At 37.9% G+C, this 15,122-nt stretch overlaps 1 protein-coding gene across 1 annotated transcript in view; it reads left to right on the forward strand.

Moving 5' to 3' along the window:
• MANBA (mannosidase beta) overlaps positions 1-15,122 on the forward strand; it is a 115,257-nt gene that overhangs the window by 5,149 nt on the left and 94,986 nt on the right. The window contains exons 2-4 of the mRNA XM_038582020.1: positions 10,096-10,190; positions 13,671-13,776; positions 14,778-14,948. Coding sequence (XP_038437948.1) covers positions 10,096-10,190; positions 13,671-13,776; positions 14,778-14,948 — 372 coding nt within the window. The remainder of the gene's footprint in view (positions 1-10,095; positions 10,191-13,670; positions 13,777-14,777; positions 14,949-15,122) is intronic.

A 15,122-nucleotide genomic window follows, 5' to 3' on the forward strand; every position in this document is an offset into this window, starting at 1 on the left:
TAAATAAATATTTATATGTATTTCCTTTTTTTAGTTCATTATAAATCCTTTATATATTTAAAATATTGATCCATTTGAGTTTTTCAAATGGTTAGTTTTTTATATCCCATAATTTCACAGTTTTTCTTTTGTCAACTGATATAAAACATTACTTTTTCACGTATGAAATTCTCACATACTGATAGTTTTATTACTCCCTCTCTTAAAATTATTTTTTAAGAATTATAAATGTTTAATGCTGATTGAACAAAAGAATTGATGCACAAAAATATAAAATATAAAGAACAAGGAAAATAAAACAATAAAAAGCATACTACAAAGCAGAAGTTACCACTGTAAAATTTATGTGTATCTTTCCAGATTTTTCTAAGTATATACAAACACAGCAGTATAAAAATGAAGTCAATTCCTGAAATGGTTTTGTAAGTACTTCATTTAAAATATATGGTGGGAGGGGCAGCCCGGGTGGCTTAGCAGTTTAGTGCCACCTTCCGCCCAGGTCGTGATCCTGGAGACTCGGGATCGAGTCCCATGTCGGGCTCCTTGCATGGAGCCTGCTTCTCCCTCTGCCTGTGTCTCTGCCTCTCTCTGTGTGTCTCTCATGAATAAATAAATAAAATCTTAAAAAAAATACGTGCATCAGTGTGGATAAATGTATGTTTGTACTCTTGAAGTAGCCAGGAGGCAATTGTCATGTAAATATACTTTTAAAAGTTTTTGTTATGTGGATTTCAAACAAATACAAAAATGAGTAGCAAAATGAACTTCTATTTACCCATCATCCTGGCTTCAACACAGTTCATTTTGTTTAGTCCTCCATTCACTATGCCATGCCTTATTTTGAAGCAATCCTAGACATCACATCATTTCATCCTCAAACATTTCACTATGGATTCTAAATATAATGCCATTATTATACATTTGAATATTTTTGTTCTATTTCAGAGGAGGAAGTCTCATGATGACCAAGTATAAACTTATTCTTAAATAGAAGGTACTTTTTCTGGATTCTGTACTCACCTTCTACAAAAGACTTAAAAATGGAATATTTGATTTTATTCAATCATTTTATGATGTGATATGATCTCGAAAGCTTTTAGAAAAGGAGTCATTTAAAGATCTGTATGTTTTCTAAAAGTTTGCTTAAGTGATCTGTGACATTAAGGAGTAAAGGACTCTATTTGAAGTTTAAATTTGAGCAGAAATAGTCATTCAGTTTTGGGGAAGAGAGAACTACAAAATTTTTAAGGCTTCTTTTTTAAGATAGCTTTAGAAAATCCTGATTCTTAAACCTCACATAGGCTTCTTTGTTTGATGCCTTGTGGGGTGTGTTTAGGACATAGGAGGATTTGCTTTTCATGGCCCAACGCTGGGAATGAAAGGAACATCTGAGAGTTGGATCTTTAGGTAAGGGCTGGCTGGTCTTTATCACATATTAAGTGTGTATAGTCAATCTACACTATGAAATTCATCTTCCTATAATGATTATTTAATGTCTTCCATGTGCACTCTCCTTGACCCTTTTAGGTGTACCTGTTCATATAATTCCCACCACAATCCTGTGGAGAAGGTATCATTACTTACATTGACTGAGGCTCAGAGAAGTTATGGACTAAAAGATCATGCATCTGTTAAATGGTGGGGCAGGGATTCAAGCCACATCTTCTTTTGACATCCCATACTGCCTGTTGGCAAGAATAAATAGTAAGCAAAGAGAACAATTACTGTTTTAACTTGAAGATATCGAATGAAAACAGTGACAAGCACAATATACTGTTCAAAATATACCACCAGGGCAGCCTGAGTGGCTCAGCGGTTTAGTGCCGCCTTTGGCCTGGGGTGTGATCCTGGAGACCTGGGATCGAGTCCCACATCGGGCTCCCTGCATGGAGCCTGCTTCTCCCTCTGCCTGTGTCTCTGCCTCTCTCTCTCTCTCTCTCTCTCTCTCTCTCTCTGTCTCTGTCATGAATGAATAAATAAAATCTTTAAAAAAATTATTAAAAAAATGCCACCAAAAGTATCCCATTGCTAAAAGTTCTTGATAAATGCTAGCTAGCAATTGCTGAGGGTCAACCCACATGTCCCTTCTCTGTTCTGTCTTTTGGAAGTCTTTGAGTTTCGGTCATCATTCTGTGCCAGAACTGCTCTGGTGCCTTAATCTCCGATTCTGTCCTCTCCTGATTTGTGGTTGGAAATTTTGCTCCACTCTTCTACCTGAATGTCTTCATGGAGTATTGAAAGTCAGTATATCCAAATGCTTCCTCTCTCAGTTCTCCCAATCCTTAGTTTCTCTTCTTTTACCTACTTCTAATAAAAGCACCAACATTTTCTCAGAGAATAGGGCTGGAATTTTGATGCCATTTTTGTTTCTTCTCACATATATTGCTACTTCTTGGATCTTGTAGGTCCATCCTATGACATCTTATAACCATTTCTGCCCTGTCATTTATACTGCTATCAACCTAGCTTATTGTTTTCTTTTTTAAAAAGAGGTCAACTAATTTTAATGACTTTTACAAAACGATAAGGGATATATAATTGATCCTTGAACATGGGTTTGAACTTTTCCTTGAACATGGGTTTGAACTGTGCAGGTCTACTTACACACGGATTTTTTTTCAGTAAACATGGCAAAATACTGTAAATGTGTTTACTCTTCCTTATGATTTTCTTTTTTTTTTTAGGATTTTATTAATTTATTCATGAGAGACACACACACACACAGAGGCAGAGACACAGTCAGAGGGAGAAGCTGGGCCCATGCAGGGAGCCTGATGTGGGACTCAATCCCGGGACTCCAGGATCACGCCCTGGGCCAAAGGCAGGAGCTCAACCACCGAGCCACCCAGGTGTCCCTCCTTAAGATTTTCTTAACATTTTTTTTCTAGCTTACTTTATTGTAAGCTAGAATACAGTATATAATACAGTATATAATACATATAACATACAAAATGTGTTGACTGTTTATGTTATTGGTAAGGTTTCTGGTCAATAATAGGCTAATAATAGCCTTAAAATAATAATTTTAAGGAGTCAAAGGTTAATAAGCAGATTTTTAACTGTATGAGGTTTAGGAGCACCATATTGTTAACTGTACTACTGAGGGTTAACTGTAACGATACAAATATTTAAAGATGGGATACATAATGAAAGTAAGTATCCTTCCATCCTTCTCTCCTAGTTTTCTAGTTCCCTTCCACAGAAACAACCACTGTTAAGCAGATTCTTGTGTATATTCATGTATCTTGTGATATATGTCTATATACATATGGATTTTTCTATATTTCTCTCCACAAATGATTGCATTCTATGTATATTGTTTGGTACTGACTTTTTTCTTTAATTTGACATATATCCTAGAAGTTATTTCAGCTCAGTGCCTATAACAGTAACAATAGCTATCATTTGTTGAATGCTTGCTATATGCAATGAATGGTTCTAAGCACTTGCCACATTTTACCTCTTGCAATTCTCCTACTGATTCTAGGAGGTATTAGTATTACCCTGTTCTAGAACTGAGAAAACAGAAATATAGAGGTGTTATATGAGTTTCACAAGATCCCACAGGTATTTGGGCCAAGCTAGGATTTGAATTCATGCAAACAAGGTTGCTCCCCACTGCTGTTCTTACCTGTCAGCTCCACCCCACCCCCCAACTCCCAGCTTCATCTCAGAGGCAGGAACTATGGCTGTTGATCTGTTCAATTGGCCCAACCTCGATCCCTGAGCAAGTGTGATCTCTGGCTCCTTTCACCCTTCATGTCAGTCAAGAATCTCTCTCTGGGCATTTATGCTAATCTTTCATGAGTTTTAGCCTGGCACTGTGGAGTGGGCTAAGAAAAGCATCTTGTTTCTCCTTTTAAATTACCCTTTAAATTCTCTTTGGTTAGAAAACAAGGAGTTTCCTTAACTTGCAATCTCTTTTTGCCTAAAGCTGTGGTACACATGAAGCAGTATTTACTAGTTTAAGGATTTTAGGCAAAAACGATGTTAAGGGGCAGCCCTGTGGCTCAGTGGTTTAGCACCGCCTTTGGCGTAGGGCATGATCCTGGAGACCTGGCATCGAGTCCCATGTCAGGCTCCCTACATGGAGCCTGCTTCTCCCTCTGCCTGTGTCTCTGCCTCTCTCTCTCTCTGTCATGAATAAATAAATAAAATCTTAAAAAAAAAAAAAAAAAAAAAAAAACGATGTGAAGGCCAACCAAAATGTCTTGACTCATGAACTTGGGATCTCTTATACCTATGCACCTTCTGAAGTAAGAATCATAGCTGAAATTCATTTTGGAGATGGATAAACTGAGGTTTGGAGAATACAGCTTCTTCGGAATGCAACACATAAATACCCTATGTAGGTTAGAGTAGCTTAGCTTCCTATGAGCATTTTTTTCTTCTTTTTCTTTTTATTATATAGTATTCGATACATGGAAAGTTATATGCACATGTGTGTTTATGACTTTTAAAGTCTAATAATTAAATGAATACCCATGCCCTTAACCATCCAGTTTATGAGCCTGCACATTGCCAACACTATTGGAATTACCTTGGCTCTCCCATTCCCATCACCTGCCTCCCACTAAGGTAACCACTATCCTGAATTAACGTTTTCTTGATTACCTTTCTACAAATTATGATTTTGCTAAATATCTGTGTATCTTAATGTATTGTTTTTGAATAAATGTTTTCTTAAACTTTTTTTGCCAAAGTGTACAAGAAAATATCAGTGTATGAAACAGTTGCAAAGACTTATTTTTCTTTGTAACTCCATTTGAAGTCATTATACCTGGGATAGAATCAGGCATTGGATTGAAGCGGAATTGGGGAGTGGAAAAGGTACACCTGGTTAGGAATTTATGTATTTATAAGCAGTTATAATAGATGAAATTCAGAAGTTTACAGAGAAAATGTGACTGATAATGTCCTTTGTATGGTGTGATGCCACATGGTTGATATACAGCAAGCATGGTAAATGCCAATTATAAATTACTAGCACAGGCTTTATATAGCATGTTTATCTCTTGGTTCCTGCTTGGTAGATAGCACTGACATTGTAACTGTTGGTGGCATTTGTGACATTAATGGCAGTGTTAGGTAATGATTGAGCATATAGACTCTGGAGCCAGACGTCCCGGGTCGTACTCCACCACTTTATTTGACTTTGAGCCTTGGACTCTTTGTTACTAAATGAGAATGATGATAATACCTGTCCCAGTGGTTGGGTGATCATCTGGTATAGAAGTGTAAGTGTATGTGGCATGAGGCACTGTAGTATAGTTGAAAGAATGCAGACCTTGGTGTTAGATTGAGTTGATTTAGTTTCTAGATTAGTTGTGGAACCTCAAGAGTGGAATCTTTTGGAACTTTAGTTTCTTCCTCTGTGAATTTACTGCATATGTTTGTTATGAAGACAAGAGTATGTGAGTACTTACCTTGGACAACAAATGGTACTTCTATTGTTTTTTAGGGTTCATGGGTTTGCTTAACAACTCAGGTACTTACATGGTTTCTTAGTCATCAGGTGTAACACTGAACTGCTGTTAGCTTTATTTTACTTATTTCTTGTTTGTTTTCAGTTTTCAACTTTTTTTTTTTTAAGATTTTATTTATTTATTCATGAGAGACACAGAGAGGCACAGACATAGGCAGAGGGAGAAGCAGGCTCCAAGCAGAGAGCCCAACGTGGGACTCAATCCCAGGTTTCAAGGATCACACCTGGGCCAAAGGCAGCGCTAAACTGCTGAGCCACCTGGGCTGCCCAGTTTTCAACTTTTTAATCAGTGCTATGAAGAATGCCCTAACTGCTAAATGAGACACAACGGAATATTTTTCCTGGTATTAAAAAAGTGACATTCACAAATATTTTAAAGATACTTTTATGTAATACACATGGTGACCTTGAATTAAAAAACACCTCTAATCATGTTCTTGATTCCTTATAGTTGCATTTGAAAATTGCTTTCCACTCATGATAAACATTGTGTACAGGCTTCTAAAATGTCCCTAAATGCACATTATTATCTCTTTTTTTTTTTTTTTGTAAAGCACTCTGGCCAAACATTTTTTTTTTTTTGCCAGCACAAGTAATCCTTAGAGCCCAAACTAAAAAAGTGATAAAAGGAAAAATACCAGATTCTACAGATGTCCCAAAATTTGTCTTTATTTCTTTTTAATTTTATTAATTTATTCATGAGTAGCACACAGAGAAAGGCAGAGAGATAGGCAGAGGGAGAAGCAGGCTCCCTGCAGGGGAGGACACCAGATCACACCCTGAGCTGAAGGCAGATGCTCAACCACTGAGCCACCCAGGTGTCCCCAGAATTTGTCTTTAAATGGGAGAAAAAATTTAAAAACCACATGGAGCTTTCTAAAATGTCTTTAACAATCTACCTTGGGAGCCCATTTCAAAAATAGAAGTTGATGCATTAAACAGATGTTTCACTGCAGCTCTAAAAATTTTTATAAGTACAGCCATTTGGAAGAATGATCCTGGGTCAGAAGTTTTATTCCTGTGTATCTACATTAGGTACACATGCCTCATCTCAGTTGTCATAATTGTCTCTGTAATTTCCTCTGGAGTAGTGGTCATAACCACTCTGGCCTTCCATATCTGTATCCTCCAGGTAGACTGTCATATCTGCCACTCCCATAGTCCTGTTCCCCACCACCTCTAGAGTAGCTGCAACCTTGCCCCAAAGGCACCCCCTCTAGTTCCCTGAGCTGACTTACCAGAGTGATCCATGTGGATCGGTGACCATCCAGAGACTCTCCATTCATGGCTCTCACGGCTTCTGAGACATGCTCTGTCTGGTTTGGTGAAGGTGAAGAAATTAAAACCCCAGGATTGCTGAGTCTCATGAGTCCTTGACAACAACCACCTCAGAAGTGGGCCCAAAGCTGCTGAAGTGGTCTCCCAGAGCCTGCTTATTGGGGTTACATTTGAGCCCTCCCACAAAAAGCTTCTCTTCTTCAGAAGCTGTGACAGTGAGTTTGAGTACTACAAATTCAGCACAAAGACTGGAAGAATAGCTATCGTCAAGGAGCAGAGAGACTGGGCTGTTAGCTTTAGATAGGACTCAGAATTTTAATATGATCTAAGGGGGTCAGACCAGTCTGGAATCAAATTAAGTTGGTTGCTTAGCATTTGGAATAGTTATTATAAATGTAGTCTAAGCTTCTGTAATCTTTATTTTAGGGAAGGTAAGATATTTTCCCTTAGAGGAAAGTTGTGAGTAAACTTTATCTTTTGGAGCAATTTTAGGTTCACAACAAAATTTAATGAAAATGTTCCCATATACACCCCCTGACACAGAAATGCACAGCCTCTCCCCCATTACCAACATCTGCCCACCAGAGTGGTACATTTGTTATCATCAGTGATCCTACACTGACACATCATTATCACCCAAAGTATATAATTTACATTAGAGTTCACTCTTGGTGTTGTATATTCTGTGGGTTTTGACAAATTTATTCTGATATGTATTCACCATTATAGTATTATTTAGAGGAGTTTCACGGACTTCAAAATCTTCTGTGCTTTGCCTATTCACCCTTCTGTCCCTTAATCTCTGGCAACCATTGATTTTTAAAAAATATTTATTTATTTATTTATTAGAGAGAGAGTGTGTGTGTATGGGGGGCAGAGGACTGGGAAAGAGAGAATCTCAAGCAGACTCCCAACTGAGTGTGGAGCCTAATGTGGGGCTCAATCTCGTAACCCTGAGATCATGACCTGAACTGAAACCAGAAGTCAGATGCTCAACCAACTGAGCCACCATGTGCCCTGGCAAGCCCTGATCTTTTTAGCTTTGCCTTGGTTTTGCCTTCTCCAGAACGTCCTGCAGTTGGAATCATATGGTATGTAGCCTTTCAGATTTGCTTCTTTCAACTAAAAGAAAAATTTTAATCTCTAAGTTCTATTTGTCTAGAAAAAATATATCTGAGAAGCTTGGCCTCTTGAACTCAACATGCAGCTTCCTTCAAGGGGACTCGCTCCCCACGAGCCACATCATCAGCTAGCCCCACGGCTTAGCAGGATGACATGTTGCAACTGCGTTAGCCTTCACACCCTCTTCTCATGATATTTTTAACTGTTCTGGACTAAGTCCACAGTGTAGAGTTATAAATAAGGCTGGGTGAAGATACGTGAACAGGCTAATAATTAGGTACTTCTTTAAACCTGTATCCTTAAATATTTATTCCGTGCTTATTCAATGGGGGGGTTGAGTCCTCTGTGTGTGGGAAGAGTAGAAAAGGAAACAAGTTGGCTGGGCCTGGCACACCCCACTTAGCAGAATACAACCTCACTGTTGATCAGTCCTTAAAAGTCAGTTTGATGATTATTGGTTGTTGTTAAATCTCATCATCAACTACACCCTTCCCTAGTAGTATATTAAAATATTTCTTCCGGAGGTGCCTGGCTGGTTCAGTTGGTAGAGCATGAGACTGTTGATCTTGGAGTTGTGAGTTCGAGCCCCACACTGGGTACAGAGATTACTTAAAAATAAATAAAGTCTTAAAAATGAAATAAAATATTTCTTCCAGGCAGGAACAATTGCTGACAGATACCATTCTTTGCATCTTGACATATGCCCAGCCACGTTGTAGTGCTTCTCATTGACTTGAACTCTGAGCAAGTGCCCAACTGGCCATTGTCAACCTAACTTGGTCATCTGTTAGATGTTAGACAAAGTTGGCTTTTCCTTTTCCATCTGGAGATGCAATCCCTGAGGAAATCATCCTTGGTCTTGTCCCAGATGGAGAGGGCTGCACTGTTTCCCTCTTGAAGCTGTGATGATGTTCACAGAAAGATGGGCCAAAAAGCTTCACTTACCACTTTCTTTTCTACATCCTCATTTGAAAGGTAAACAGTGGAAAATGGGTAGGAGAAGAAAGATCTCTAAGTATTATGAAAGGGAGGGCCTGGGACTGGACACTCAGTGAGAACAGTATCTGTGAACACCTAGCAGGCCTGTCACCTAGGGTAGAGATTGGCAACCATTTTCAGTAAAGTACTGGACACGATTTTAGGCATCATGGGTCATATGGCTTCTGGCATACCCACTTAATTCTGCTATTGTAGCATGAAAACTGCCCTTTATGAGTTGTAAGGGAATGAGCATGTTTATGCTCCAATAGAACTTTATTTATTGACACATGCCCATTCTTAGCTCACTGGCCACACAGAATGGGCAGTGAGCTGCATGGCCTGTGGATTGTAGTTTGCTGACCTGGTCTAAGATAATATAAGCAACCTGAAGTTTGTCTGTGCTGGCTGTGTATTCTCTGTAGAGATCGTTTTTTTTGTGCTTTAATAAAGCTTAGTGAAAAATGACTTTGGAAATGCTAAGTGAATCCAAGAAGTGGGAGTTCTGCTGATGTTTGGGTAGTAGAGGAGAACCATTCCCCCCTGGAGGCCAGCTGGTTATAGTGGCACAATAAGCACGGTGAGAATAAAAGGGGTGTAAGAGACTGAGAGTCAGGGCGCCTGGGTGGCTCAGGTGGCTAAGCGTCTGCTCATTGGCTCAAGCTGTGATGCCAGGACCCTGGGATCGAGCCCCACATTGGGCTCCCTGCTCAGCGGGGAGTCTGCTTCTCCCTCCCCCCTGCCACTCCCCCTTGCTTGTGCTCTATCATGTTCTTTCTCTCTGTCAAATAAAAAATAAAAATAAAAAATCTTAAAATTCCCCGAGGGCCACATACCAGAAGTTTTGGCTTATTTTCTGCCAATACCTTGGAAGTTCTGTGTTTGGTTTTAGCAAGGACAGGTAATCTTCATCTCCATACATGTTCTTATTGATAATGAAACTATGTTATTTCTATCTCAAAGCTCTTTCATTGAGGTATTTTGTTGGACTTTTTTAAAAAAACATTTTTTAGTATTTTTTAGTTATGTTAATGCTATGTTAATTTTGTTGGAAATTAAATGAATGGAGCTTTAGCCTTGGGGATGAGATGTTCCAGCATGTGAAATGCTTATACTCCTAGGCCAAGAATTCATTAATTTTTAGGTGACAAATGGCTATTGTTAATAATTTATTTCATGTTTATTTAATTTATTATTTTTGCATAATCATCTGCCATAATTTTTATCAACAGGATCCTTACTACAGATTTAATGATCTTAACTACAGATGGATCTCCTTGGATAACTGGACCTATAGCAAGAACTTTAAAATTCCCTTTAACATTAGGTACGTAAGTGTGTATATCAGTATGTACATCTGTATGTATTTAGTTATTATTATTGGTCTTCTTTTTCTTTCTTTGTAATAACCTTTTGTTTATTTAGAGTACATATCAGAGAGTTGCCAGACTAAAGCATTCTCCTATAAAAGTGAATATTTATGTTTTGATTTTATATAAGAATGGTGCCACTGATCATCAGTCATGAAATTATGTCTTACTCGGTTATTCTTCCAGTGGTTATAATGGAGTCACTCAGACCTATTCAATTCTCTTATTTCCATTTCCTTCTCTCTGGTCTCCACCCCATAATCAATAGAGTGTGTATTTTTATAATTTGTCAAGTAAGATCAGAGATATATCATTTGTTCCATGTGGTGTTAAGCAGCTATCGAGGCCATGGCATTGGCCTTAATTATGTCATGAAGCCATGAGGAAAAGCATAGTACAGTTTCAATAATGTTCCATATAGCAGAAAGTAACCCATTTGTATCTACCACCATTATAGCTAAATAAAAAAAATCTTCTGTCCCTTTTGTCTGACTTTTTTTGGGTAATTATTTACTGGCCTCTTAAAAGAGAAATAAAACCAGATTCTAGTGCTCAACATCACAACTTTGCTGTGCTCCAGGCTCTTATTTCCAAATCATATTTAAGATATCTGTTAAGGGGTCCTTTTTCATCTTGAATTCAGCATATCCAAAATTTAAACAATTGACTTTCCCACATAAAGCTTACTTTATATTCTGACAGCCTTATTGTTTCTCCTAATGTAACACCATTTTGCTGACCTTCTATGCCTAAGGTGTTTTTGGTTTATACTGTCTTCTTCATCTCTGTATGCAGTCTGTTAATTTCTGCCATCGTTTTTCTTGATTCAGCCCCTTCCTCCTCATTTCTCAGTTTCCACATTTGCCTAGGCCTTTGGTAGTGAGTGCCTGCAATTGGGCCAAAGCTGTGTAACTAAATTTCTTGCTTTGTCTTTTTATTCTCTGGTCTTGGTATATAGAAACATTAGACTCATCTTCCCCAAACATTAGATTCATCTTTCCAAAATATTGGTTTTACCATGACGTTCTTGCTCAGAGCCACCTGGGTGGCTCTGTAGTTTAGGCATCCAGCTCTTGGTTTCAGCTCAAGTCATGATCTTTGGGTCTTGAGATCAAGCCCCATATTGCTTCATGCTCTGCACTCAGTGGGGGAGTCTGCTTGATATTCTCCTTCTCTCTCTCAAATAAACAAATAAATAAAATCTTAAAAAAAAAGAATGACAGTGTTTTCCTTTTTTAAAAAAATTATTTATGTATTTTAGGGAGAGGAAGAGAGAGAGGGAGAGACAGAGAGAGAGAGAGTGAGTATGAGTGGGGGGCAGGGGGAGAGGCAGAGGGTGAGGGAGAAAATGTCAATCCCCTGTCCAGTGGGAGTCTGAGGCTGACTTGCTAGATTCGGGGTAGGGGGTACCTTAATCTTATAACCCTGAGATCACGACTTGAGCCGAAATTAAGAGCTGGATGCTTAACCAGCTGAGCCACACAAGCGCCCTGACAGTGTCTTCATTTTAATTGACAAAACCAGTTTAATCCTCTCTGATTGTCTGAAAATACTGCTTAATCTTGCCTATTCCTGTGCCACTTCCTGCAGCCCCTCCTACCCTGCTGACTTGACCAGATTCCTCCCTGTAGCTCCCTAGTGCAGCCTCTGCACCTGAATCTAGCCTATTATCTTAATGTACTAATGCTGTTAGCACTTCCTTATTTTGAATTTTCTTTTCTTTGGGGGTCTACCTTCTACTTAGACATTTCTACTCATTAAAAAAAAAAAACTTTATTGAGACCTAATTCACACACTGTACAATTCACTCTTTTCAAGTATACAATTCAGTAGTTTTTAGTATATTCAAAGAGTTGTGCCACCATCGCTAACCTCACTTCAGAGAGAAAGCCATACCCATTAGCTGTTCTCAACATCCCCATCCCCTCATCTCTATCCCAGCACTAGGCAACCACTGATTCATTTTTTTATGGATTTATCTCTTCTGGGAATCTCACTTAAATGGAATCATACAATCTGTGGTCCTTTGTGACTGGCTTCTTTCACTTAGCATATAATGTTTTCAAAGTTCATCCATGCTGTCACATTCACCACTTCATTTCTTTTTATTGCTAAGTAATGTTTTATTGCATGGATATACCACATTTTATTTATTATATTTGTCCTTAAATTCTTGTTGCTTTCTTGAAGTCTTCCCTTGTAACATAAGCTCTAGATAGCACCGGTAGACTGTCCAACAAGACTATATTAATATTATAAAGTAGAAGAGATTGAGAGGGTTTTTTTTTTTTTTTCATTTCCTGTGTTTTAGGCTTGAATGGCAACTGGACTGCAGATTACTTAAATTCAAAGAGTGTTTTAGTTCCCAGTAGGGCTTAGCAGAGTGCTGGGCACGTAATATTCACTCATGAATACTTGTTGGTTGGCTAATGTGTTCTTTTAGATAGTGTCAGTAAATATAATATTTTGTGAAAATATTTTAGGTCTACTATTTAACTTAATTATCATAAGAACTTTGTAAAGTCCTAGAAGGTCAGTATGTTTCAAAATTATAAGTTGTGCTTATGATTTTATGGCAATTGAAATATTATTCCTTTTTTAGTTTAAATTAAATTTGTCAACATATAGTACTTCATTAGTTTCCGATATAGTTTTCAATAATTCATCAGTTGTGTGTAATACCCAGTGCTCATCACATCACATGCCCTCCTTAATGCCTATCACCCAAATATCCCATCCCCCCATCTATCTCTCCTTAGCAATTGAAATATTATTAAGAAAGATTTGCCTATCACCCAAATATCCCATCCCCCCCATCTATCTCTCCTTGGCAATTGAAATATTATTAAGAAAGATATTATTAATGTTATTATTAAGATTAGATCAGGCAATATAACAAGGGTATTATGCTAAGCGAAATAAATCAATTAGAGAAAGACAATTACCATATAATTTCACTCATATGTGGAATTTAAGAAACAAAATAGGATCATAGGTAAAGGGAGGGAAGAAAATAAGATGAAATCAGGAGACAAACTGTAAGAGATTCTTAACTATAGGAAACAAAGTGAGGGTTGCTAGAGGGGTGGGGGGATGGGGTAACTGGGTGATGGGCATTAAGGAGGGCATGTGATGTAATTAATGAGCGCTGGGTGTTATATGCAACTGATGAATCACTAAATTCTACTTCTGAAACTAATAATACACTATATGTTAATTAAATGAATTTAAATAAAATGTATTAAACCAATGCTTTTGAAAATTTCATCGGAAACTGCTTTTTAAGAATGTGTATTTTCTTTTTTTTAAGAATGTGTATTTTCTGTGAAATATTTATTCCTTTAGTTTTTAACTAATGAAGATTTATCTAAGCTAAAGTTTTTTTTTTAAGCTAAAGTTTTATACATCTTGTTTTAAAAATCTTTTCTTTTTTTAAGCAATTGGCAAAAAGTGAATTTGATTTTTGAGGGCGTTGATACAGTTGCAAAAGTCCTGCTAAATAATGTTCCTATTGGGAAAACAGATAACATGTTCAAAAGATATGTAAGTATACAATGACATCAGATTAAAACCTACTTATATGTGTTTGTGTGTTAATTGTTGTGAGTAGAGAAAGGTAATTGCATAATTGCCCATGCAGGCAGCTACAAGCTCTTTGAAGCACTGGGTAAGTTACTTTCATTCTCAGTTGCCTCATTGTAGAATGATGAAAACACCACAGACCCTATGGAGTTGGGAGGATTTAATAAGCTAATTATATAAAATATTTGACACAGTTCTTGGCACATGATAAGTGTTCAGTAAATGCTGTTCCCCTCTCTCTCATTTGGTGATTCAGTTTCATGTAAAATGCCAATTGACAAATTATTAAAAGAGAAAATGTTCCCTCCTTTCTGGAGTAATACCATTAAGATGTCATATCCTGATCTTCATTCAAGAATATACTTTTGAAACCAAAATAACTTATGACTTAGAATTACATGCTGTTCATACCAGAGAGTCAGGTTGTCACAAAGCCCCTAGGAAACTCCTTGGCAACTTCAAGACCAAATGTAAATAGCCAGAGCAGACATTCCAGGGCTAAAGATACTTTCTTCTTGCTCTCTTGGCCTAGGACCATCATCTGTTCATACAAATAGAAGGAGAAACCTAGAAATCTACTTTTGGGGAGGAGAATGTGCTCAGCTGTAACTTTATGCAGGCAACTAAGTTATACTTTTTTTTTTTTTTAAGATTTTATTTATTTATTTGAGAGACAGAACAAGCAGGGGGAGCAGCAGGCGGAGGGAGAGGGAGAAGCAAGCTTCCCGCTGAGTGGGGAAGCTCAGTGTAAAATCATGACCTGAACCAAAGGCAGGCACTTAACTAACTGAGTCACCCAGGTACTCCTAAGTTATACTATTTCAGTGAAGTGCTTTCTTCTACAAAAAGCCTAACCCTAAAGATTTCAATTATATTATGCATCTCTCATACATTTTTATATGTCTGTATCTAAAATTTTGCACATGAGTCTATTGCTATATCTGTTCTTTCCTTTAATGCAGAGTTTTGATATTACCAGTGTGGTTAGCAATGTGAACTCCCTTGAGCTGCGTTTCCAGTCACCAGTGTTGTATGCGGCCCAGCAGAGCAAAGCTCACACTAGCTACTCCGTGCCTCCAGACTGCCCTCCGCTTGTACAGAAGGGCCAGTGTCATGTCAACTTTATTCGAAAGGTAATGGTGTTGCAAATGGAGGGGGCATTAGCCTTGATAATGGGATGTGCTGGCATGTGAAATGCTTGTTTGACAGCACCAATCTTATTTCAGAAGTTGGGTGTCTCTTCCTGACTGCTTCATGGGATGGAAAACTTGAAATCAGAACCAGAAGATTATATGAATTTTTGTGGA

Source organism: Canis lupus, chromosome 32 (genome assembly GCF_011100685.1).
Source record: "Canis lupus familiaris isolate Mischka breed German Shepherd chromosome 32, alternate assembly UU_Cfam_GSD_1.0, whole genome shotgun sequence".
NCBI lineage: Eukaryota > Metazoa > Chordata > Mammalia > Carnivora > Canidae > Canis > Canis lupus.